Raw genomic sequence first — 26,446 nt, 5'->3', positions numbered from 1 at the left:
AATATCATCTCAAGTTTTGAACCTGGTTTTACTTTTATCCAAAACTACTTTGAAGGCATCGGTTCGGCCAAATCCAGGCCAGCTAACAAGCCTCAAGGAATCAATGTGTTCAATCAGATTCGTGCCCAAAAGAGCCATCCCTATCACTCCTGCTAGGTTCAGGCTCTGCGCCAATCAGCATCATGGATAGAGCTGGGCCATCGGGCCTAATGCTGCAACAGAGTCGGGAGACCAGCCCATCTCAGGTATGAGGGCATAGCTCCACGCCCATCCCAAGGTGAAAATCTCAAGGACTATAGCTGCATTTTCTCTCGTAAGCATTTCCTATTCTTTCTTCACACATATTCCAAGTCAAATTTACAGGTCGTCAGAAATGAACCAATAAATAGATTTCAGAAAAAGTAACCCCTGTTGTTTGCCGTCAAAATTTTAGTGGTGAATACTCACAGAAGTTCTGCCACCACCAGTGGCTCGCTAGCTGCCAACCATTTGCATCAGATAAACACATTTGGAGTTAGATCTGAATTGGATAGAGTGCAGCCGAAGACCACAAACCCTCCATCTGATCCATTGTGCAACCACACCACCACCACATGATTATCGCACTGAAATCCTATAATACATCAAGATCCAAGTTTTCACCGTACTACATCCCATGAGAATGGGAACGATTTACTGATTCCAAATAAAAGCTCAAATCTGTAGGTATTGTGCGATCGTGAACGTCAAATGTATGCAAACCAACTTGAATGCAATCTGAAGGCATTATACATCTAAAAAGCGACGATTATTAAGCAATACAAAATTCCTTGATACAGATGATATAATAAACATCAAAAGGAATGATAAGCTCAGATAATAACTTATCTCAAATCATACAAGTGATCATCTTCACTCTACTTGCCTAATTCTTTGAGGAGAAATACATAAAAAAAAATTATCTGAATCTCTCACCTGCTTGAATGAACCAAAAAAGGGTAATCGAATAAGTTAAGAATATAACCTTATCAAATAGAAGAACATTATTTAAGATCCAAAATTATGCAAAAGAGAGCAATGAAGCAAAATAAACGGAACATAATTCATTTTCTACTGCATGTGATTAACAGGATACCTGCATATTTATGCAGCTGGAAATCATTTGTAATGAGGACCTGCAATGTTGTGGAATACTAGTTCTCGCAAAGAAGAACTAGTCTTTTAACAGTTATCCAGGCATATGTTGTCCCTGCATATCCGAGTACCACTCAGGATGTATCCACCAAATGCACTCATTTGCATGGCAGGATGCGTCCTTGATGGCAAAACCTACAAGAATTTAATTTTCAAAAAAATTTTAAACAATGAAGAACTAATAAAAAACTGATGAATCCACCGAGAACAAAGGAAAAAGGCTTTCTGGACACTTTCGAGAAATGACACCTGGTATTCACGTAGCCAAGGTTCAGAAATTTGCAAGCCAACAGCTATCTTCTCAGCCTGCATATTATGCATGCACACTGCAAGAGGCTGGACATGCACACAAAAAGAGAGAGATAATTAAACATTAGCTTGACATACACAAATAAATAAACAAAAGCAGACATAAAAGCACATTGAAGTGCTTATTTTCCATAGATTCATTATGGATCTTTGTGTCCTATTATTCGATAGGTATTCAACATGTACCTGTCCTAATCCCAGCTGCTGTTAGATGAATAGCAAGGACAATGATGAGTAAAAGTAGCTTTTTCCAAAATAAAATGGGGCATTCGACTCATGCACCATAAGAAAAGCTATCTATCTACTGGAAAGGAATGGAGGTCTCCATGGAAGATGGCTTGGTTGACATAAAACAGATAAAAAACAATACCGTTCAAGAGGAGTATGAGAAACACATATTAAAGGGAATTAAATTTTTTCTAAGGGAATCAGCATCATAACTAATAGTCTGGTGACAGTAAAAAACATACCTACTTTTTCGATATTGTTAGAAACACACCTAATTTTACACCAACCATAAAAAGTTAAATTATGACAGTTAAACCTGGATAAGTGCGAACTAAGTCAGATTAATGATATAATATGACTAAAATACGTCAAAAAAAGTTTCATGCTCATTCGTTTGCATTAGCCTCTGGCATGCCCTGCCACTAGCCTGTTGTGCAGCCCTCCCATTGGGTGTTCTTCCGGGAGACCAGGAGGACCTCTAGTGTTTCTTGCTGCTACTCTCATGAGAGTTCAAGAAGGGGTTTTCTATTCGCCTTTAAGCAATATATCAAATAATAGGAATATGTGTTTATTATATCCAAATTAACTAGTTTCCTTCTATTAATACCCATCTTAGTTAGGTGGTTGTTTCCTTTATTAATACCACAAAGTTACGCAAGAGAAACCTATGTATGCTCACAAGCTAAGCTGCAATTTTTATGCCATTCTGTGGAGGCCAAAATGGTATTTATTGATTTCTCAGTTGAAAGAAATAAACTATGATTTAATTATGAAAAAATTTAAATGTGCTTTTAACAATATTGAAAAGCTACGTGTGTTTTTGGAGGAAGCTTTGTACATGTTTCCAAAAGTGAGGTTGACTGCCACAGCAAATTGTTGAGAAGAACAGAGAGGGCATGACTAAACAAACAATACCAAAAATTTCAAAGGAACTTCCTCTGCATCTGCAAAGAAACAGCATATGCAAAGTATAGAAAACAATGAACAAATATATCAGCTTAACCATCGTGAAGCAAGTTTAATGCACCTGAAGATACTGATGGTAGATAGCAAAGGGTGCTGAATAAGCTAAAAGGGGAAGCAGCTCTTGAACTATATTCCATGGATCTAGATCAGGTGCAGCCATTATCAAACTGCAAAACATGGTATAACTTGTTAAAAACTGGTCACAAGCACTCATAGGTTCCTAAATCAACCATGTTTACCTTGAGAAGCCATTTTGCTTCCACAAATCTACGTATGCTAATGATGGATGCCTTCCATATTTAGCTCCATTTGGAGTTCTGATTTTTTTATAATCAATACCTTCCAATGCATCATCTGATGAAACATTAGTACCTAAAATTCCATTTAAATTAACCGATTTTTCATCTGCAAGGCCATCATTGTGATTTTCCGACTTCATGGAGCTATCCTGTTGAATGACATTCTCACTGGTAGGTGTAGATGTCAAGTCATCAGATGCTACAAGATCCAAAATGCTGTTGTCAACATCTGATACAGAATTTGGTGGTTTGGGATTGGATGCTGATCCAGAGTTCTGCAAATTCATCTCCTGAGCTAAACAGAAATCAGATGCAGCAACAGAGAAGATCCTGCATCGTACAGAATTTTGTTGTTTAAACTTTAAACACATTTCTAAAGTGAGACGTATCAAAATTAATAATTTGCAACGTTCTAAGATGCATTATATGGAACAATAGAACACATCCAGATCAATAATTAAATAAGCAATGAATCACCTTTTAAGAACAATCTTGCATTAAAAACAAAAAAAATAAAAATGTGAAGTTTAGAGAATCAGATACTAATAACAACCAAGGACGTGAGGACATGTAGTATCCAGTACTGTCCATAAAAAAATCAGAAAAAGAGAGAATTCTGCCTTTCAAGGATACCTGCTCCAGATTTCACAATCAAAATTAAATATTCCTATGATGTCCATTGGATAAGGCTTAGTGCCGTAATAAGTGCTGCATATGGAACCAGTACCTACAAAAACACAAGTATCAGATAATGACCAACAACACATCTCTGGAATGCAAACACAGGATTAAAATATACCATACAAATAAGAGATATTTTCCCCAGAAACTTTTTATTAAAATGAGCAATGATAAGTTCCAAATAAAATAGTTTCATACACCTATCAAAATGACTAACCTTGGATAGAAGAAGAAGTATCTTAATAAGCAGTAAGCACAAGAATAAGACTATCTTGTGCATAGCAGTTAAACTACTAAAAGCAAAGGCCTACATGATCAACCACCAACAAACCTTCGTCCTAAGGAAGACCCATAGGATGCTCAGTGTTTCAAAAAATCCAGGATATGCGTTCAGAAAGCTCAGACATCTATTTAAAATGCTATGTCTAAAAGGAATGATGAGCTATTTTGGCAGTCCTAACATCCCTCCTGAATCAACTGATTAATTTATCCCAACTGGTGCCCCCATCCTGAGGCCTCCTCTCCTCCACCATCCATACTCACTCTCTTTGACAATAGATGAATACTGCAACACATAAAGAATGCATCCTTCAAGCTTATCCACCGACTTTGTGAGCAACATGCCACATCATTGTAGCATATCAACAGAAGACTCAAACTAGTGAATGGATTGAGAATCATCAGAAGCTATACCAGAAAGACGTTCTGCCACAGCACCAGTAACAATGCCTCCAACCATATCCACCACTAGAACATCAGAATATGCAGTAATATTAGCCATAGATAAAAGAAGTGACAGTGTATCCATTCGCAAAAACCTGCAAGAGCAACAAAAACTTGTTAACTGGTCAAAAGCAACGATAACACACTCAGCAATATTAAGACGTTTCAAACATTGCTAAGTAAACCCATTTTACCTTACCATTCTTATATAAGATATCGATTAGGTTCTGGACATGAGCCAGTTATTTCACATGTACTCATACTTTGGCACATAGCATACAATACTATCTTAAAGACACTTGAAGGCTGAATCAAAAACTCTCTGTCAACCTAGGGACTAGCTGCAGTCTATGTTGACTAGTCCCTTTTAGAGTATTAGTCAGTGAGCAACTTGGATTTTGGGTCAGTTTTAAACTAGGGTCTTAGGTCAGTCGTACATCTGGTCAGTTTCCTTTTTCCTTTTTGTTAAGATTCTTAAAAAGACAAGCTTTTTTTTTCCTAAAGATTTTTCAGTAAAATACAGAAACACACACACACACACACATATATATATAGGAAATGGCTTCAACTTGCTCCCACTGCGAGAGTGGTTTTTTCAAACCAAACCGCCCTCCCCCTTCTTTTTCTCTCACTCTCTCTCTCTCTTCCCCCTACTTTTCCTTTCTCCCCTTTCCTTTTTTTTTTCCCCTCTTTTCACAGCCATCCTTCCCATGCTAGGATTTGTGGATCTTAAGGAGGGATAGGCACTTGAAAAAACAGTCTCAAAATGGGAATGGTCAACTTATTTCCCACATATATAAACATATACATTATGTCACACTGACATGCCTGGAAGGGCACAATACCTGCCTCGGACATGGGGTGCAGTACATGGCAAAATTATAGTATGTTTTCCTGGTCTGTTTGTTACTTGTTTAGTAATTTATATTTGATGAATATAACTAATGAATATATCTGTTTGTTTAAGATATATATATATATATATATATATATATATGGGGGGTGTGTGTAATACCATTATTGGGTTTTCATTGGCAAGGATTTTCTCAAATATTAATTGGAAAGCTTATTTTCTGGAAAAATCACAGAAATACAAAAAACTAAATATATAAAAAACAACAGAGAAAATTATGAAATTAGAAGTTTTTAGTAATTTTCTTTCAAAAAAAATGGTGAAAATTCAAAACAGTTACTAAAACGTTAGAAGAAACCCCAAAAAGTTTAATATATATTTAAAAATGATTTTTTCAAAAGTCTCATGATATTCACAACATCCACGAGTATATGTGTCAAAATTTTACTCGCTTAGTTTTTTATCGACAACTGACTTAGATTGACTCAAACCATTACTAGCAACTAGTCATAACTAGTACTCTTAAGGCCTTCACCTGCTTGTGTCCAATATTTTGAAAGCAAAATCCAGCAAAAGGATGTTCATTATTTCATCATGCAAAATTTTACCTTGAAAGTTGAAACATATGCCAATATAGAATATGAACTTAAGCAGATCTGTAATTTAGAAAAACATAAAAACACAAACGCATGAGCAGGTCACTCAAGCGATAGGATGCCCACTTTGTGATACTTTTCACTTATTGAAGAAATTTTATCACCTTAAAGAAGTAAAAAGCAAACAAGCATGTTTCAATCTGGCTTTCTGATGAACTGTATAGCTATGACAAGAAATCCACCAAAGTTTGTTTTCAAGGGTCCACTTGCAAAATAATAAAAGTTCAAGGTCCAAAATCATATTTATCTCTAACATAAGAATAAGGTTGCCATCATAGTCATAGGTCATGTATTATCATGAGAGTACAAAATATTCAAATTTTGCCATTTAATCAGAGAGATGATCGAAGCTAACAGTTTTAACTTTAAAGTAACTCAGGTACCAACTCCTTCAACTAGTTAACATCCTTCCTAAGGCAGTCAATGATAGACTGAGACTCCAATAAACTGTTGAGAGGTGAGGATAGTTTACACTTTTACCCAACTTGAAAAAAACATTCGACTGTGAAGGAGTTATGCATTATGCTTACTCTTAGGGTCTTTTTTCTGGTTTTCCCACTCAGAATATATAAGAGCACCTTTATTCCCTTTTCAGGTACTCTTTGACACTGCTGATGTATGTCTTCATTTTTTTGCATTTCTTCAACGATTTTCCACGTTTATAGAGGTGTCATATAGCTATTGCAGACACTGTACAAAAATTTTCCAACACAGCATGGTTTTGCTAATAGCATGTCGAAATAAATTGTGCAGGCGCATCCAGTAATCCAACTAAAGAATCATAGTAAAACAAAAAGAACAAAATTCATGAGTATATGAGAAATCCTAGCAAAAAAAAAATCCCAGCAAGAGAAAATTGAAAATAATCAACAAAAATCAGATGCCCAAATTTGTACCCAATTTTTGCAGGGTTCTTCCGAAAGTAAGTCTCACATATACTGCAAGTGAGAAAATTCAAGATGTTAAAAAGCTTGTTGAACAAGCACCTACAATTTGGTAGCTCATAAACATAAGCTATAGACTAGAGGATCCGTAAAAGGTCAATTGAAAAGAAAACACATGAAGGATGAAAGACCACAAAGAGTAACCTGAAATGAAGTCATTAAAAAAAAAAAGTGTAGATCATAAGAACTGATGTCATTAATGAAACAGTTGTAAACTTGAAAATGCTCTTGCAATTACTGACCTATCAAAATGATAATACAGCAGGTTCCCTATGCTGATCAGTTAGGATTTGTAATTTTGTACAAGTAAAAGTGCATATTATTCATTGTTTATTCGGGACACCAAACATGTTACCATTGTCATTATCAACATTACCAACATTTGCTGAATCTACAGATCCAAGTGTGATCACCTTAAAATCATAAAATATATATCACTAAGCCAGTCCTACCAAGTCCTGAATTCACTTTTCCTAATTCCTTGTACTTGTGTCATATTAATCTTTTTCAGGCAATGTTCTAAATTCTAATAGTTCTTTATACATGTGTGTGTGTATATATATATATATGTATATATGTATATATATATGTATATATGTATATATATATGTATATATGTATATATATATATACACATAGCAGTAATCTAAAACACATACTGAAGTATTCATTTTTAGTGTAACTGTACTTTGATTTCGTGAAACCATGTAACTCATAAACATTTTATTTTGTCACTTAGTCAGGATTTCCCCCTTAGACATAAACCATCACATAAGTACCTTCTACTACAGACATGGAGTCGCCATCAAACATAACTTCAGTTTCGTTTAAACACAATTCTGCAGTGGAAGCAGGTAAAGCAAGTAATTGCCCAAAAGAAATCACTAAGCAAGATAAATAGTTTATTAAAATGTTGAATAGAGCATCCACCCACCTCCTTAAGGGATAAAGAGATTGCACATAACATACTATCAAATCTAAAGATGGCATGGAGTTAAGGAATGAAAAGATGAATGGTTATTAGATGACATGTTTTAGCTGGAACCATGTCAGAACATGACCTTTTTAAAATGGAAGATGTTGTAAGACAAGTCATGTAACAATGCCTCTCATACCTTCGAGTAAATGGTCGCCTCATAAGTACCTTTGGAGCGTATTTCTTTTGTTTTCTGACCTTGTATTTTTCCTACACAGTACACATGTAGGGAAAAAAAAGTAGTAGATGCTTCAGTCAATATACATGATTCTAAGACAACAAAAACGAAGCAAGACTACCTGAGAAAATGCAGTTTTTTTCCCAAATGTAGAGCTGTTAGCTATTAAAGCTTCGATTATTTGATCTCCCGTAGCACCTTCCCTGCAAATTAGACAAACATATTCATTTATTATTGAAAATCAGAAGCTGTACAATCATGTTACAGAGAATATGTTTAACTCTGTCGAATCACTAAATCATTTAATAGATAACTCAAAAGAAAATCTATTAATTTAAATTTATTTTTGAGAGTCCACGAGGACATAAGAAAAAGAAAATCAAAAGCCACAGAGGATGCAAGTTCTTTGTTACAGGTAAAAAAATTGATTTTTCTATGTAGACTGCAAAATTAAAACAATGATCTAAAAGTGAACTACAAGAGGCAATATGTCTTCTAGAAATAATCGAGAAAAGAGGCCGAAAGAGGGTTGACATTTGTTTCACATAGGCCACCTTGCACAACTTTGGAAAGGATACAAAAGACTTTCTGCAAGTCATAGTCACCCTAGGAAACTCTTATTGGATCAGAGTCAGATCACATTCAACGTTTCCCTTAACTGGGTCTTGCCAAGGTACATCCTAAAAATTTGCCATAATGATGGGAACAAAATTAAACTTTGACCCCCAGCATTCAGATAAACAATAGCTTTCCACGTTACTTGCAAATGCAGGTCAACCTTTAAAGTGTTAGATTTGCCACTTGAAAGCGAAAGTTGTACCTTCATACTTTTGAGAGAAGTGAGGTAAAGAGGCTGTCCACTTTGATTTTGTAGCATCCCAAACTTTACAGAAGGAATTTCTCAATTCTTCTAGCCTGCAGCCTTTTTCAGTGTTCCTAATGAGTCATGACCAACCAGCTGTAGAACTATCATTTAACCTGTTTTGCTCTAGTAATTTTAAAGCCTTCATATTGGTTGCCAGCAACCTACAACTGAAAGTCTCCTATATTTTGCCTCCAATATCTATTTTACATATCCTTTTCGCAAATGGTTGCTCCACAATGCAATGGTCTCATTTTCGTGCGTCAGCTTTAACATCGAACTTGAACATTCCAAATTTCCAAGGTGCCCTTAACAAACAGGAAAGAAATCATAGAATAGACAGTTTCACATGGTTCAGACTTCAGACTTCAGACAGAACTTCTACATCCACAATCCTCACCCACTCGACTCATGCATGGGGAGCTCCATTCAGCATTGAAGTAATCAATCTATAGCTGATTTCAAGGAGAGACAATCATGAACCCTTGATACAGGGAGATTTCAGCAAGATATATTTTTATCAGTTTGTTTCCCCTTGCTATTATCATCATTGCAATCTAGCCTGATAGAAGTTGTTTTTTAATGCACCAGCTTTCCTCATTGATAGCAACAACCTTCTCATGTTGGGAAGAATATCCCTTATCTTTATCAGGATACTGTCTAACAGTTCTTTCCCTAAATTCAAATAGTGATTGGCCCTTCTGTTGTTAGACTTGTTACTTGAAAGTGACCTCAGTGAGATTCCATCACGTACTAAAATAAAAAGAGTTGTAGGTTTGGGGGCACATGTGCATGAGAGCAGTTTGCAGCTTCCACTCCCATCCTGCTCATCTGTAAGCATTAACTAAGAGCTTTTTTTTATCCTCCTACCATTGGTCAACCTGTACCACTTGCAGAACTAACCCTTTTGGTGGACACCAAGACAATTTCTTGATATCCATCGTATGCAAGTAACAACTGCTAATAGAAAGGACTTTTGCCAGTGCGCACAGATACAAGAACTGTTTTTGACTTCTTGATCAACCATAAAATAGACTGACAAAACCCCCTTCCATGAATAGCTTCAAAAGTTGCAGTGAAGGATTCACCAATATGTGGAAGATATATAAGAGAATTTCAACGTGCATGATTAGACACACCACCAACAACTGCCACCACATGCGACAATGCAGAAAGCCAAAAAAATGCTTTTGCACCCGCAAAATTCATTTAGTTTCACAAAACATCAAAATATAGTTAAAATAAATAAAGAATAAAATAAGCTGTGGTTCAGCATGAAACTGGGGCAAAAAGGATGACTGTGCATGCAGAAAATAATGTTACCTGCGCAAGGCATCTATATCTTCACCAGAGAGTGCTTGTGCTTTGTTGTTGTCCACTAATGATCTATTGTCCCTAGTTTCATTGTTTAACAATAAATTGTTTTTTTCTTGTAATTGACTACCTGTGCCAATCAAACAAGAAATACTACAGACAGCTGCTTATCACAGAAAAGAATATAAAACAAATATGAGGTGGCTGATCATAGAAAAGATAGTGCAACTGTGCAAGTAATCAAGTACCATTGAAGTAATCAAATGAATATGTATCGTAACTGTAAGACTTATTTCAGAATATATTATTTAAAATACAAAAGAATTAAAAAGTACATGAAAAACAAAAAAACAGCCATAGGTATACACTATACAGTCACAGCAGTTCACATAAAAACGTAGATTTTAGCCTTGAGGTAAGAAAGGAAAATGCTTTCAAGAAGGTCTCGGACTCTCACATATATACAATTTAAAACTAAAAGGGTAAGTACTGCCAATTTTTGCAGCTAAGTCACATGGGTGCACCAAATATGGTGGCGCACCCACATCAACTTGGGTGCAGGTGTGGGCGCGAGTGTGGCTCGGTCAAACCGAGTCGAGGTGCTCCTGGCCGCACCAATTCTTCTTTTCTCTTTTTTTTTTCTTCTATCTTTTCCTCTTTCTTTTTCCCTCTTCTCTCTCTCCTCCCCTATTTTATTTAATAAAACTTGTAAAAAAAAAGTTCAAAAATATAGACAAATAAAATTGCTTATATATATAAGAGACTGTACACCAGTTATATCAAATTATCAACAACTGATTTAAGAGACATCTGAATGCCATAGTAACACTTTTGCAGAAACATCACCAGAAGGGTGCAGCATCTGTTAACCATATTAACCATATACATATACATGCACATCCACAATTGGTATTTTATGCTGTGTGCAACTACATAAATAAGTGCATGTACACATAGTATATATAAACAACATGGATAAAGTAAGAGACATGATTTGCGAGTAATAATACATGTAAACTTCCAAAGTTGTGAAACGAAACGAATTCAGCGAAGGAACCGGACCTGCCGAACTAGAGGAATCCCGAGAAAGGAAGGCGCCGGAGGGCCCAACTTCTAGCCGGAAGAGCGAACCGAACGGGCATCCGATCAATGGCCCCAGCGAGCACTTCTTGTTCCCGATTTTCAGTGTACTGTAAAACACACGCTCGATCGTTAAACAAAAAAGAACGAAAACACTCCAGTCTCCAACAGGTCGTAGTTCGGTTAATCGTGGATATACATATAACGACGAGAACAATAAACTGATGATGATTCTGACAGAGAGAAAGACACGTACGAGGAGGGAGTGAGGCGAGCAAAGACAAGCCGATCTCCATCATTGATGTCGAGTAAGACGCTGCATCCTTCCCAAGCGGTGCGTGGGTCTCGCTGTTGTGGAGCATCTTCCGCCATTCTCTGAATTGCAGAGAAGGAGATGGAGGGAGCGGGAAAGAGGTGTAGGGTTTTAGAGACTGGGAGTTATGCCGCGAGAGAGAGTTCCCTCCACTTCTTGGACTGACCTGCACGAGTGGACGTTCTGTTCCGCGCGGGTACTCGTACGAATGGGTCAGATCTTAACGTCCGTTGTCAACCTACCCGAGTCCATGATCTTGATTGTTCTCTCCGACACTCAAAAACTTTTTCCTCGATCCGCTGCACTTGGTAGAAGCTCCAACATTAGTCACGATATGAAAAATCTTTTGCATATGATATGAAAATCTTTACAACAATATTATACACGAAGGGGAATTGAAAGCGGTCGTGTTGCCAGGTGATTTTTTTTTTTTAAATCCTTCTTTGGAAACGATGTAATAGGTGCTTGAGCAACCGTTTTTGTTTTAATACTTTACTTCAAACCTTTTAGCAGCAGTTTTTGGATTTTTTAGCAACGCGTTTTTGTAAAAAAATTATCCCACAAGGCCACAACATTCAACAGCGGGCAGATTTCAACCTCTTTGAAAATCTACATGTGTGCATTAGCATTTAGCAATAGTTTTTTATGGACTACTTTCTTTCAAACCTTTTAGCAGCCATTTTTTGGATTTTTAACGACGTATTCTTATATTAAATTTCATTCAGCAACATCCAACGGCTGCCATATATATATATATATAATGTCATGTTACATCAAGTATGCTGTTGTTCAAAGCAAGTATGTCTTGTGTGAAATTTTATTTACAACTCATGCTAAGATTGAACCAATGAAAACGCATGGTTCAATTACGTTTGTTATTTATTTCCCCACATCATGCCATTCCCATGCTTCCACATATAACGTAATTAATAAGCGTTCGTGAGGTTCGAAAGCTACTACAATAGTATGTTGCATGTGTAGATATATAAATTTAATTTATTGCATTAAAACAATGTCATTAACATTATTCACAGGTTCTTGACTTGACAAACTCCTATATTTTACAACCACTATCACGTTGTCTTTCGATAATGTTAAATACAAAAAAATAATTTTGTTGATGTACTCACTATATTTGAGGTGAATTCCATTACAGAAATCTATCGCGTTAATAAAGATAACTAGGAAATTACAACATTTTGCCAATAATTAGTTTATTTTATTTTATCAAATCAAAACTTGTTCAATTGATTGTTCACAAATACGAATGAAAGAAGGGAAAACCACAAGAAATGTAAAGAAACGTTCATGTTCATCCAGAGTTCCTAAACGCGTTTGGCAGCAAATGAGAACAGCGCGTTCCAGTTTTTCCGATCCCTTTCAGAACCGCCCGTCCCACAGATTCACAGAACTTTTCGTGCTCCCATCTCCCCCCGTTCTCGTACGCACTGCATTTCATCAATTTCCTCTCTCTCTCTCTCTCGCGCGCGCGCACTCGGGCTGCAGTCTCTCTCAGTCGTCTCTCTCGCAGGTAACCCGACTGCGCGCTCTCTCTCTTGCGGCGGGAAAGGGCGAGGGCAGCTTCTGTCTTTATCTGTCGTCGCCGTTGGCAGGTTAGTGTCCCTATCTCTTGCCGCGTCCTTCTTCGGTGGTCAGGGGCTGTAACAGCAGCCCCTAATCTCTTTCTCTCTATCTCTCTTTCTCTGCTACCATCCTGGGGATGCGAAGGCATCCCCAAATCTCCCTCTCTCTGCTACCACCACGGGGTTGCGAAGGCAGCCCCAAATCCCCCTCTATCTGCGCTGCGGCCGAAAGGGCGTACTGCCTTCTCTGGCAGGGAACTTATATTACAATAGATTTATCTATTTCACTTTTCATTTGCCATATATTGCTGATTGTAGCCTGTTTCCCGAGTTTTCTGATGGATGTCGATCATTTTTTGTTTCAACTCATGCGAATTGAGCTTTTTAGTGGACTTAATTTAGTGATAGAAACGCCCGAACTGTGATTCTATGGACAGGTAGTTTCCCAACATTGTTATGGAAGAACATCTTTTGTACTCATTTCATTGCTGCTTTGATGCCAACAGAGTGCTGCTCAACTAGGGGAGAAATTTAGTTCCTAACTGAAATTTTCTGTCATCTAACCCTTGCATATGATAATTTAGCCAAATTTTATCCTTTCACGGGGTTTCTCATTATTTGTGTTATCCTTATAGCGATGAAGTTATTGTTGCATCATATATGGATTTCGGTGTTTATTATTAAGTGTATCGTTTGTCATTAGGAAACAGTGGTTGCATCTGAAATTGAACTATTCTACTGATGCAGTAGATTAGTTAAATAAGAATTGTTATGTCATCCTGATTTCATCATAGAATTTGATCATTTCAAATTTATTCAATAACATGTATTATGTAGCCAAGTTTTCAAATTCATGACCTTTTAAATAACGTAATGGCCTCTCTCACAAATCAAACTTCTCACCATGCTTTATTCAGTAATATAGCTCCACCAGTATAAAAAAGTTCCACATAGATGAAGGGCCCGTATGAGGTTTAACATGAGCCGTGCAGCTTTATAAATAAAGAATGTGAAGGTTTGATTTGTAAGCATGAGATTCACCAAGTAAATCAAGGTGACTTAATGCCCACAAATCACCTAGGAGCAACGCTCCTGCATGAAAATTGGGGTCCATTTATAGCACCTTCAAGAAAAGTGAATGTAGTCCTTTGGCACCTCCTCATCAAAATAAACGAGATGTCAAGAGTAGAACTTCATGAATTGACAATCAGTAAAATAGTTTTCCAATTTCGCGGCAAACAGAAACTCCAAAAGAACATGATCTTTGCATAGCAAATCCCATGGTTTTGAGGTCAACCAAATTACTTCATGTACATATCCTGACAATGTAGAGCTCAATTAGAAGTTATAATGTACATCTTGCAGACTTGATGACTACTAAAAACTACAATAAAATTGAACCCATCTGGATCTAAAAGAATGTACACTACAAACTTTGATGGGAAAGCATGTATTGGAGGTTTTACGTGCTTCCTCATGATTTTTGTTGTTTCTAGAAGATGATGACTTTTTTGGTAAAGAATATGCAAGAAATTTGGATATTTGTTACATGATTTTTATGACAGTGGAAGGCTAGCATTCAACTTAGACAAAGATGACATGTAAGTAGGCAAATATTTTACACATTTGGAAAAACAGAACTTGAGGCTCTTATTGGAGTTGTACGAGAAAAAATCAGATATATATGGTCTTTCATAACACATATTGTGAGCACTTGATAAAATATTTCCGTATTACTTTTTCATACTTGGGTCTTTTGTTTCTTAACTTCACCTTTTTTTTGTAGTATAATTTCATCTCCCAACATCTAGTGTGTTGATGCTTATGCCTCTAGAATTGGTAGGCAATTTTATCTGAATTTCAGTTAAAGCTTTTGTAAGAGACTTTGTGTGGTGCCCCTTAAATCTCAATGTATATGCTGTAACGTTTTAATCAAAATTAACCATATAGATGTGATATGTATGGTTGCTTTGGTAAGTTATAGCTGATTTTTTTGTTCCCTTAGCAATTGGCACATTTATCCACTGAAGAGAATGTACAAATCAGTTTCTATACATGTATGTATATATGCATGCATGTATGTATGTATGTATGTGTATATGTATGACTCGTGATAATCCAATGAAAACTACTATGATCTGTCTAATAAATTTAATTGAATAGCTCATAGTGGTTGTCACGAAGTAGTTGTGTTTCTCAATTATTAGGATCTTCCAGTGATATTGTATAGAGAAGTCAGTGGTATCTAAACCTATCCATCCAATGCCTGACATCTAGAACAAGCCAGGGTTTGACACAGTCACACGTAGCTCAACAACCTTCATAGGTGTGCACGAATCCATGCTTATTCATCTGATAATGTGCTTGTGATAGTAATGGCACCAACTTCCACGTTATCTGTCAACATACTACATTTGATTTTTGTATACTACTAGTAAGGGTCTCACACATTTAAAGGCCCTTGCATTTTTCACCACATATTGAATAGAGTGCCAATGTTATGTGGTGCTGAGATTGTTGATTTTAGGTCATTTGTATGTCCATACGTGTGCACGAAAAAAAGGGGGGTGGGAAAAGAGAGAGAGAGAGAGAGAGAGAGAGAGAGAGAGAGAGAGAGATGTAAAACATATGTTCAACATGACTGTTTCATGGTTCAAACAAATGCTAGACAAGGTGGACACATTGTCTTAAATTTGGCAAACAAATGCTAAACACTATCATAGGATATCAATTATCAGATCCTTAATTAACAAACACCATCTAAAGGAGGAGAAATAACAACTGCCAAAAAAATTGGCAGTAAGTTATTTTCTTTTGGCATCACATAACATTTTCTATTAGTACCAGTCATAATTGCAGCTTTGTGAAGAGTACTTTGTTAACCTTACTGTGAGATGTAAATGTTTTAAAACTAAGCATCCATTTATAAAATGATCAATAGATGAGTGCAATCTTAGACTTTTCGCAGATCATCCCACCTTCTCTCTCATTTGATAATCGACACTTACTCTCACTTTTCAGCACCAGTTCCGCTATCTGCAACATCCTCTGGCAGCATTATATTGCATACCAGAGCTGGTTGAAAGTTGCCGTATCACCATCTTCTCCCACAAGGGTTGCCTCTACCAAGTTGGTCGATCACACTCTTCCTTTTTATTTTCTTGGTTACCCTGTTGCTTGTTATCCTAAACCAACTTAGAGGTTTGCAACCTAAGGGAGGGCAAGGCTTTCCTTGCAATTGGAGTAAGGATTTTTCATACTTCCGTTGTGAATGAATATTTTTCTTTTTTTTTTTTTGAATGTTTACATGTGGGGTTTATAGCCAAAAAAGGGCGAGGGATTGGGCTTAGAGTTGGGGAGTGACAAAGAAGATTTATCTTATTTAATGAGTTGAGGGCTTTCAACATATGGTTGTTTTGAGTTCAGTATACACATTCAAGGCTGTGAATGAGAAAAGGTAAGGGTTGAAAGAGACAGAGAGAGATGACTTATGTCATTGACTTATCTGTGCAGGATCTGTAGTCGGACTTGCGCAAGTCCGATGTGGATGAACCGGAAGCCACTCCTGTTGAGTGCCTGGTAGCTTTCCGGTTGGATGAATGGCCGGTCTACCTGCTGTTCGTCAAGACATGATATGGCCTCTTCTGATAAGTGTTGGTAGACACGATGTTGGCTTGTATTGCTTTGTGAGGTGTATAGTACCTCTGCCGGTACCATATATCATTGTCGAGGAGGACCAATGCGGTATGCTCCGTGATTTCATCGTCATCTTCGGGAGCAGGTTGGTATTCGGCGAACCGAATAGAAATGCGTCCATCAATCAAGTTGGTTGATTCCATCTCTGTTGGTTGCATGGGCGTGGACGTCGTTGAGGGCCGGATGATCCAGTTGAGGCCCTGCATATCCTGTACATTCAGCCTCCTTCCTGGAATGGCCGTTACACCGTGGTTGGCCAAATAGTCAGTGACGTGACTAATTTGGTATGCAAACGCCATATTTGGTGTATTTGATAGCCTTTCAATTAATCATCTTGTAAGGATTAAATTTGCTTCTCCGTTCCTCAAGTTGGTGTATCCTCTGGTTTGGATGGAGATTTGGAAGTGGCGGTAGAAGTCGCCTAAGGTCATGATTGTGTCCGGGACTATGAATATGATATGGTTCCCCCGTGACAAATCTACCTCCATGGTGGCAAAAATTGCTTGGTCGTTTTGCCACCTGTTATCGCGGAAGATGACTAAGGCTTGTGTGCCTTCGTCCCTTCTGTGCAGGATCTGTAGTCGGACTTGCGCAAGTCCGATGTGGATGAACCGGAAGCCACTCCTGTTGAGTGCCTGGTAGCTTTCCGGTTGGATGAATGGCCGGTCTACCTGCTGTTCGTCAAGACATGATATGGCCTCTTCTGATAAGTGTTGGTAGACACGATGTTGGCTAGTATTGCTTCGTGAGGCGTATAGTGCCTCTGCCGGTACCATATTTGCTCGTTCTCTTAGGGATATACTCAGCTGCTGTTCTGGTTGCAGTTGTTCCTCCAGAACTTCCCTGTAGTTACGCCTGATTAGAGAATTTACTCTTCTCTGGAAGTTGTGGCGCCTTCTTTGGCTGCTTCGGTAGTCTCGGATTTGGTCCTCAAACTCGGGTTGTGATGTTGAGGCTTGAGTTTGAGTGGAGCTAACTGACGGTCGTCGATCCATCCTTGATTCTCTTCTTTTCATCCTTGAGGATAGAATAAGGATCTGTAACGACGTGCAATTTTCCTTTCTTCTCGACTGGTTTGCTGATGGAAAGGTCTTTAAACTTCTTTCCGAGCTCGTCTATCAGAGAGTCTGATAGAGTATTTTCTTTTGCAGTTGTGGTCTTGATTTGGGAAGAAAGATCCGCAAGCTTGGCTGCTAGTTGTATCTAGTTGTCAATTACTTGAGTAACCAGCTGGATCAATGTATTGTTCTACTTGATTAAAGCAGATGTTGCAGCTCCGACTGATGAGTTCTCAGAAGGCTTGACGTATGCGACTGAAGGGGGCTCGAGAGCATTTGTAATCGAAAGAGCCCTTTTAATCGCAAGATTATCGTTCATGAGAGTTGCCTCTGAACTTGTAGGATCTTGGTTTCTATGGTTTGGGTTCGATTTTCTAGGGATACTAGATGACTCAATACTAGATTTTGGAAAGGGGGTTTTGAGTGTATAGCTGTGGTTATAGGTTTGGTTTGGGAGACTAGGTTTGAGAGATTGCCGACTTGGGTTTCTAATTTCAGAAGATGGTTTTCAAGAGACAGAAGTTGTGCCTGGACATCTGCAAGAGCAGAGAGGACTTTCTGAATTTCTCCTATCTTGACTGCAAGGGTTTAGGATTTTAGGTTTAGTTTGCAAAAAAAAAACCTGTGCGCAACCTATGGTCGTTCTCGAGGGCTTACCCACTGCCTCTTTGACCTGGGTCTTTAACAAAGATTGTTTGCCAACTAAACTTTGAACCAAAAACACCTAAAAGAAAGGATAACAGAAACTAGAAAATCTACACTTACTTGTAAATGTCAGGCTCTGATACCAAAAATGAAATGCGGGGGTGGATGGGTGAACACGTGATGATGGATGCGTATACCAGAGTGTAAGAGAAACAAAAGAAGAAAAAGAAGAATAGAACACTAGAATGAAGGAAAAACCCAGAATATTATTGAAAGAGGAAACGATGCTCTCCATTTTCTTTTTTTTTTGGGGGGGGGGGTGGTGGTGGTGGGAGGGAAGCTGTTGTGATGCTGGCTGTTTCCGGCGAGGATGAGCTTGCTTTCCATCTTTCTTTTCTTCATAATTTATTTTATTAATTTAATTGTCTGTCTGATTTATTCGGCTTATTGATGCTGGTGAGGCAGCCCCGCCATTGAGAAAAGGTTGCACCCTTCTTCTTGCTTAGTCTTCCCCTTGTAGTTTTTTGTGGCTGCACGTGCCGGCAGTGACAATAGGGAATGAGAAGTTATGGCTGCTGCTTCCTTCTCTCTTTCTTTTAATTGTTATGAGGAGGGGAGGACCAAGTCTGCTTTCTTTCAGGGTGCGGTTGGCAACTGGAAGGCAGACCTTCCCTGTTTCTTCGTTGCACTATATTCGAGTGTATTCATTGTTGCTACCTGCCATTTCTTAAACAAAAAATACTGATGCAGTAAATTGTGACTGGATTTGTTATTCAGGAAGCATTATCCATTGAGCTGACCTTCATCAAACAAATTTGTCTTGCTTTCTTGTTAATGGCGGATTCTCTAGATCCCAACCAATCTGGACAAGGTACTTCTTTATATTATTGTTTTAGTTGCTTGTAAGTAAGTCTACCTTTCTTGCATGTTTTCCATCCAAATTTGAACTAGTACACTCTTAAATTGTTATTGCAGTGTGCAATTACTTTAAGAAACCATCTAAGAAGCCAAACATCCGAAAGCGAGCCTTAGATGATGAAGACGAAGATGCAAAGGAAGATGGTGGTCAGAGCTCAGGGTCTTCTGCTGTTCGGATAGAAAAGGCTGCCAGAAAGGCTGACAACAAGCTCTACTTCTCTACTGCCACGGCTAGGACCTCCAAATCTTCGGCACAGTTTGATGGGGACTCAGAAGAACCTGTGTTTCAATTTGAATCATCAAAGGTGATACAAGTTCAGCATGACAGTAAAGCAACAGCAACACTTGAGACTGAAACAGAATTCACTCGTGATGCTCGAGCAATACGTGAGCGGGTACTAAAGCAGGCTGATGAGTCATTGAAAGGAAAGGCCCCTGCAGGGGATGCAAAAATCTACAAGGGCATGCATGGATATACTGACTACACTGCTGGGTTTCGACGTGAGCAAACTGTCTCCAGTGAGAAGGCAGGAGGCGCTCATGGTCCTCTTCGGGCATCAGCACACATTCGAGTGTCAGCGAGATTTGATTATCAGCCAGACATTTGTAAAGATTACAAGGAGACAGGGTACTGTGGGTATGGAGATTCTTGCAAATTTATGCATGACCGTGGGGACTATAAGTCGGGGTGGCAGATGGAGAGAGAGTGGGAGGAAGCAGAAAAAGAGAGGAAGAGGAAGTTAGCAGCTGGAATTGATGTTAATGGAGGCGAGGGGGAAGGTGATGATGATGATGATGAGGATGACTTGCCATTTGCTTGTTTTATCTGCAGACAACCATTTGTTGATCCTGTAGTCACCAAATGCAAGCATTATTTCTGTGAGCATTGTGCACTCAAGGTGAGCCAGCATTGATCTTCTTGTTGCATGAATTGTGGTTTTCTTTATCGTGTTGCTTTGTGGTTTTTACTTCATAATACAAATGATTGGATCATTTTTTGTCTTGGCATGGCTGACTAGGTAAGCCACGAACTACATTCTTCCATATATGTGTATGCATGTGGCCCTTTGCACACATTACATTTCTCATGCATGTTCAGCTCATGCTTGTTGATTGGAAAAAGATTGCAGACTTTGATGTGTCTTGTTATACATGTAGTTTTACGCACGTAAGTAACACAAATAATATGTACATGTCCAATGTCCATCCTTGAAAGTATATAGGTTTTATCATACAAGCACTGGTCAGTGAACATGGATTTCCATTTGATTTTCTGAATATTATTACATGAGTTTGTCTATAGTAAGACTGCACAAAGTTATGTCGTTCATCTTTTGTTAGATTGGGTGCACAGAATGATCTTAATAGTTGTATGCATGGACTTGACCTTAGGAGTGTGTATTTTATTTACAATATTTATCAGTGATTTATCACAAAAATGAATTTCGACGAATATAAAGCTGCTGAGGTCCAGCTAAAATTAAATTCTGCATAGGACAGACCGAGAAACAATTGTAGCTTTATCTAGAATCTGAGTAAATGTTTCTTGGTAATAAGCTCCGTAGATTTGTGGTTTCAAAACAAAATTTACCTATAGTCATAGATCTGTAACTAGTGGCGGAGTGAAAGCTTTTCTTTTTCAGCTTCTAAGTTCTGGTGGCTGCATGCTATACTGTTGAATCTGAAGTCGGGGTAGCGGGTCATTTAGGTGGACCCTGTCTGTGGTTTGGGTCATGGTAACAGGTAGGTTAACCCACCCCAGCATACACTTTCTATAAGTTGAGCAGGGATTAAACCCTAAAGGGACGACGAGATTTACCGTGTTTAGTGAAGGCTGAGTTTTTCATTAAGGCTGTGTGCATGAGTTTATGTGTTATCTTGGGAAGTTAACAGAATATTTTTGCAACATGTACAATTCGTTATATTTTTCTGTTGATTTTATTTGATTTCACATCTCGCTTCTAAGTATGTGTTGCTTTCCTTTGGCACAGCATTATCCAGAGAAAAATAATGCTTCTTTATGACAAGCCAATTTTTTGGATTTTCCATTATTGCTTTGTGTATATTATTACATGTATTTTTATAGGGAGATTGTGCAGAGTTGTGTAACTCTTCTTTTGTTAGATAGCTAGATATATAATGCCCTTTCTAGTTGTATACAGAGGGTTAATTTAGTTTAGGGGGTTAATTTAGTTTAGGGGTATGCATTTTGGTTACAGCATTTGTTATTTTTTTTTTCTAATATTTTTTTCTTAATGAACATGAATCTGCTGAGGTACTGCTGAAACTATAAGTTACATGTCTATATGATAGACCAGGACATAATCGTGGCGCTAACTAGAATCTGCATACATTTCTTTAGGGATAAGCTTGTCAAACTGATATTAACTTATAGTGGTAAAGGTATATAAGTGGTTAACTGAAGGCTTTTTCTTGTTCGGCTTCTAGACTTGGTGGCTGCATGTCATAGATGGGTATTGATATTGGGATATACATTTCTTCTTGTAATATGCCTTCATGTTCAACTTTGAGTTGCAGTTTTCATCTTGCGATGAAGTGTTCAATTTCCTTAATTTCGCTTTAACGACTCCATGGGAATATATGTGGAACATGCGCGGCTTGTATTTCTTTGTTGGTTTATTTGATTTCCTTTCTCATCAGCATCTAAGTATGTGTTGCTTTCTTTGGTGCAGCATCATTCAAAGAACAAGAAGTGCTATGTTTGTAACAAGCCAACTCTTGGTATCTTCAATACGGCCCATGAAATTCGAAGGAAAATGGCAGAGGAAAAGTGAAGGTTCATTTTCTTAGTTTTTTGCACTTTCTTCTTTCTAGGAAGGAATACATCTTACACCAATTGGAGGATTGATCCCTTAATATTCACAGGAGTCGACTGTATTCTTGAGCGCGTTTGCTGATGTTTTTTTTTACATGATTGGAAAATTAGCTTCTGAAATTAATGGAAGTGATGTTCTCTTCTGTTTTGCTTTTTATTTTCTTATTCATGTGGTATCAACAAATGTTGAACAAAATGGTCTTTTGCTTTTTCTGTTTTATGGCCACCAATGAGGCTTTTTAGTAAAGAAAATTTGTCAGTTGCATACAGTCAATGACTTTCAGGGAATCGTTCTTTCTCAATTGCCTAGTTTTGAAACTATTTCCTCCTATCTCACTTCGCATTCCCTCTCCCTTCCCCTCTTGAGGAACTTCTTTTCTTTTTAAGGGTTCTTATACCTCTGGATTAGGATGATTCATTCATTGGTTCTTCTTGCTTTTCTGTGGGATACTGGGATGCGATTGTTCAAGTTATATTCTTCTATGTGTGAATTTTGCTGATGCTATTGGTAAACATGTTATGATTCATGCATCCCTTTGTTGTTTTTCGTTGCTTTTAGCATAGTGGATATTTTAATTAAGAGGGTGCTACTGCTTTACCTCTTTCACAGATGAATCCTTGCATATTCCAACATAGTTTGAGAATGAGTAAAGATGTGATATGATGGTTAGGCATACATGGTTGCCTTCATATATCATTCGAAAGTGGTTAGTTTTTTCCCTACGATGGGCATGAGTGAGTACCTTCAGTTCCTGTATCTTGTCAAATCAGTAAGGCAGTATTAAATATTCTAATCCATTGCCCAGGTGCTTCATGTTTTTGAATTCTGTTTGTTGATATTTCTTCTTGTTAGAAAATTAGCGGACTGCTTTATCTGTATTACTCATGTCCAAAATCTTGCTTGTGAGAAATGATTGAAAATTTTCTCATTTAGGTTTGTAAATCCTCGTGGGGTACAGGTTTTTTGTTTTTAAATAAATTTATTTCATTCCTTTATGCTGGTTAAAGATGGGTCATCTAGAATGTAAATATTTGCCAAAATTTTGAACTTTCTTGAGATTACTTGGTGAATTGTGAAAATCTTGGTTTAATGGAACTCCTCTTTTAAACTAACGCAAGCATTCAAATGCATGGTAAATAAAAATGTTTCAGATCTGTTTAACCACTAATATTTTCTCAGTATTTTCGTTGAGCAACTCAATACTAGAACTGCAGTACTGTACATTGCTGTGTCCATATCTTGTTAATTTCAAACTGTGCCTTTGTGCTTGTAAAAATTTAATTTGTACTTGGCGATGTGGTATTGTTTCTTTCGCTTGGTCTATCACCTTTCTCATAATAACTAATTGATATTCATTTTATGTTTTACAAGTACCTTTTTTTATGTTTTTATTGAAATTCAAACTCAAAGCCTCATTATTGGAATTGGTAATACCTTCAGCAGGACTAGTGCTTCCACAGAAAGTAGAAGGTACCACACGTACAACAAATTCTGATTGTAAAGTAACTTTCCAAATGTATCGGGAGTCCTCTCATATACCATGAAGGCCAAGTGGCATGATTATTGAGGAGTTCAGTCGGATTTTCAAATGAGTGTACTTCATTTGCTAGCACAGAATGCTGTATATGCCACCAGGTTGATTCAAGAAGAGGCGTGGCTATGGCTTTTCAATTAACAGCCAAGCTTAGTTTGACTTCAGGAAGATGCTCCTGCCGAGTTTCTTTTTCTTTTTTCAGTTGGAAGAGGTGCTATGAACTTTCTTGTGATGTCTGAAATGTTGATGTTGCATTTTGGTTTCTTTCAAAGATCATTAGCTAACTTCCTTTACTAATTTTCTGCTTTGGGCCTTAGTCGTCATAGGCTCTGTCCGTCGAAATTGTTCCTGCAAGATGGCATTCCATCATGAGATAATAGATGGCCTGATGCTCGAGAATGCACCGGATACATGTAATTTTTAATCTACAGGAGCTTGATGACTATTTTCTGGATAAGAACAAGGTTAAGTAAATGGGTATCTTGTTCCAGTTCCTTGTCCACGAAAATTGTTGAGATATTCTGGACGAAGAGAGGACAGAAAAGCTGTTGTACGATCTTCATGGAAAAGGATGGATCTTACAGATTCCTGTGTGTCAGGTCATTTATTCTGCAGCAGCGCTCTGTTTGAGATGCATTACTCATTAAAGCCGCCCATGCCATACTATTGGTGATGGGCTTGATATCCATCCTGGAAAATGTCAAATTGATGCTTTGCAGGTTTTAACCTGTGGGGCACGATGATGTCATATTTCTACTGGTGATCAAGATCACGAGCTGTATTCTTCTGAGTCTGAGTCTGATCACCAAGTGTATTTAGTAGGCACATTTACCAGAAATGAAGTCTGATTTTTTCTCCTGGCAAGTCACAATTTTGTAGAGATGGTATGGTATATTCCTAGAATCCTTCCAAAGATAGCTTTCACCGGCAAGAAATAAATGAAGGTAGAGAACCAGAAGTTGGCCTTTTGTCTGCCAAGAGATGGGACAAAACAGTCCCATTTTTGCCGAGAGACGATTCCAGTTTTTGGACTCTTGGCTTTCTTTGGCTTGAAAACCTTAAATCTACCCCCCATCCTGGCCGGTTGGGGTGGGGAGATACTTTTGAAGACTCAACATCCTTTCTTCTTTCTCCTTGTCCTTGGGGATTCAAGGCTGTTTCTGAACTTGGGTAGAAAGTGAGATACCTGTCAATTACAGTGTTATTTGCAGTTCAAATGAATAGTGCTCGAAGTCAAAGTAATGACATGATATTTACTGCCCCTCAATTTGATCGGCTACATCATGCCCTTTAGGATTAATTTCTTGCTGCCAAGAAATGCAGATTTGCTTTGTGGATCTGTCTTTGGGGCTTTGGTTATGTTCTGTGGTGCCTACAACTATATATCTAATTCATTTATCTATTGTGGATCCAAGCTGTTTGCAACCATTGAGTTGTGAAAAAAAAGAGGTGGAAAGGCCTCGAGATGCAAATCTTTTACGCCACCATCTAAACATAAACATGCCCTAAGGTGTAGCCTATGGCGGGTGTTGGCAGGTTGTGTTGAGGAGTTTTCCTCTACCCAGACAAGGCCATGGTCAATAGTGGTAGGGGGTTGTGTTGGGCCGTTTTTGAGCCCTTACTTTTCAAATTGAATACGGATCTAACTACCATAAGCTTCACATGTATATGTCATTGGTTTGGATCTATATTTGATCTTGATGCATTTCAGATTGTTTACCAGCGCAGCCGATTAGATTTGAACCATTTTTTATATTGTCTTAGAACCGCCACCATACACAGATTCGGCGACTACCTGGCCCCGTATCAACCTATTTTTATTATCATTTTAAAAATAAAAAACAATTTTAAAGAGAATAAAAAAAATTATAAATACATTAAAAGAAGACCACGTAGGTCCAGTAATAATTGTCTCGCATAATGCGATTATGACAACCACTCTCTATCGTTCCAATCGCTACAAAACGGGCAGTAGCCATTAGTCACCATCGGCCACGCTGGAACGCGGCCGCAGCCGATATAGTAACCCTCGCCCGTGCTTGAGATGTCTTAGTCTGTCATGGCTTTTTGTTTCTTCTCGTTCTTACTAAAAGCTAAACAAATATCACAAGTGAATGCACAATTAGCTAGCCGGTGAAAAATCGACTGTCATCTCTACCAACTTATATTATTGCTATGGCCAATGGACTCGTATCTCATTTTTTGTCGGCTAGATGATTTCTTCTTCATTTTAGACTTATTTTTAACTAGAATGGCAAATAAACCGATACGTACCGACGATTTATCTCCTCCTGTGCTGTATCAGTCCCCCAGGTTAGTGTGATGCTCGTACCAAAATGACAATATTATTCTCCTAGCCCTACCGTTGGTATATTATCAAACTAGCCATATAACTAACTTTCAATAGTGACGCTGGTTATCTAAAGTCATCCAACTGATGCATGAGGACTGTTAGATCCATGGTTAGTGACCGCCGATGGTGACAGAAGAGAAGAGGGAAAGCATGTCGGCAGCAGCAGATGTTAGTAGTTACTACGACCAAGGCAATGCGCATGGGATTATGTTTAGGAAGGGTACAATAGTAGTATTATTATATGGCAGGCGATGCAAGTTATCAGCT

General features: G+C 38.0%; 2 protein-coding genes across 7 annotated transcripts; one reads left to right on the top strand and one right to left on the bottom strand.

Annotated features, from left to right (window-relative positions):
- On the bottom strand, positions 1-11,819 carry LOC116248917 (uncharacterized). 2 transcript variants are annotated; one of them, XM_050076343.1, is made up of 13 exons: positions 11,499-11,819; positions 11,225-11,352; positions 10,172-10,292; positions 8,108-8,189; positions 7,948-8,018; positions 6,785-6,826; positions 4,350-4,474; positions 3,609-3,702; positions 2,916-3,305; positions 2,738-2,843; positions 1,423-1,509; positions 1,115-1,308; positions 1-957 (listed from the first exon to the last, which is right to left on the bottom strand). In XM_050076343.1, exons 1-12 carry the CDS (start codon positions 11,612-11,614, stop codon positions 1,201-1,203), a joined length of 1,470 nt encoding a protein of 489 aa, XP_049932300.1. In that variant the 5' UTR covers positions 11,615-11,819; the 3' UTR covers positions 1-957; positions 1,115-1,200. The 2 variants fall into 2 exon arrangements, with proteins under 2 accessions (XP_049932300.1, XP_031477814.1); XM_031621954.2 differs by having other exon boundaries at positions 4-954; positions 11,499-11,818.
- Positions 11,820-12,878: 1,059 nt separating this feature from the next.
- LOC116248311 (zinc finger CCCH domain-containing protein 1-like) lies at positions 12,879-24,690 on the top strand. Of its 5 annotated transcripts, none has more exons than XR_007572590.1 (6): positions 12,879-13,168; positions 19,315-19,408; positions 19,513-20,354; positions 22,149-22,252; positions 22,902-23,026; positions 23,736-24,316. XR_007572590.1 is itself a non-coding variant. In XM_031621039.2 (5 exons), the coding sequence occupies exons 2-4, from the start codon at positions 19,372-19,374 to the stop codon at positions 22,248-22,250; spliced, it is 981 nt and encodes a 326-aa protein (XP_031476899.1). In that variant the 5' UTR covers positions 12,879-13,168; positions 19,315-19,371; the 3' UTR covers positions 22,251-22,252; positions 23,736-24,316. The 5 variants fall into 5 exon arrangements, 2 of the variants coding, with proteins under 2 accessions (XP_031476899.1, XP_031476898.1); XR_004170995.2 differs by having other exon boundaries at positions 23,733-24,316; XR_004170994.2 differs by lacking the exon at positions 22,902-23,026 and having other exon boundaries at positions 12,880-13,168; positions 23,733-24,037; positions 24,144-24,690.
- Positions 24,691-26,446: the final 1,756 nt, after the last annotated feature.

This window comes from Nymphaea colorata, chromosome 2 (genome assembly GCF_008831285.2).
Source record: "Nymphaea colorata isolate Beijing-Zhang1983 chromosome 2, ASM883128v2, whole genome shotgun sequence".
In the NCBI taxonomy this organism is placed as follows: Eukaryota; Viridiplantae; Streptophyta; class Magnoliopsida; order Nymphaeales; family Nymphaeaceae; genus Nymphaea; species Nymphaea colorata.
This window is presented reverse-complemented; position numbering and strand designations above follow the sequence as displayed.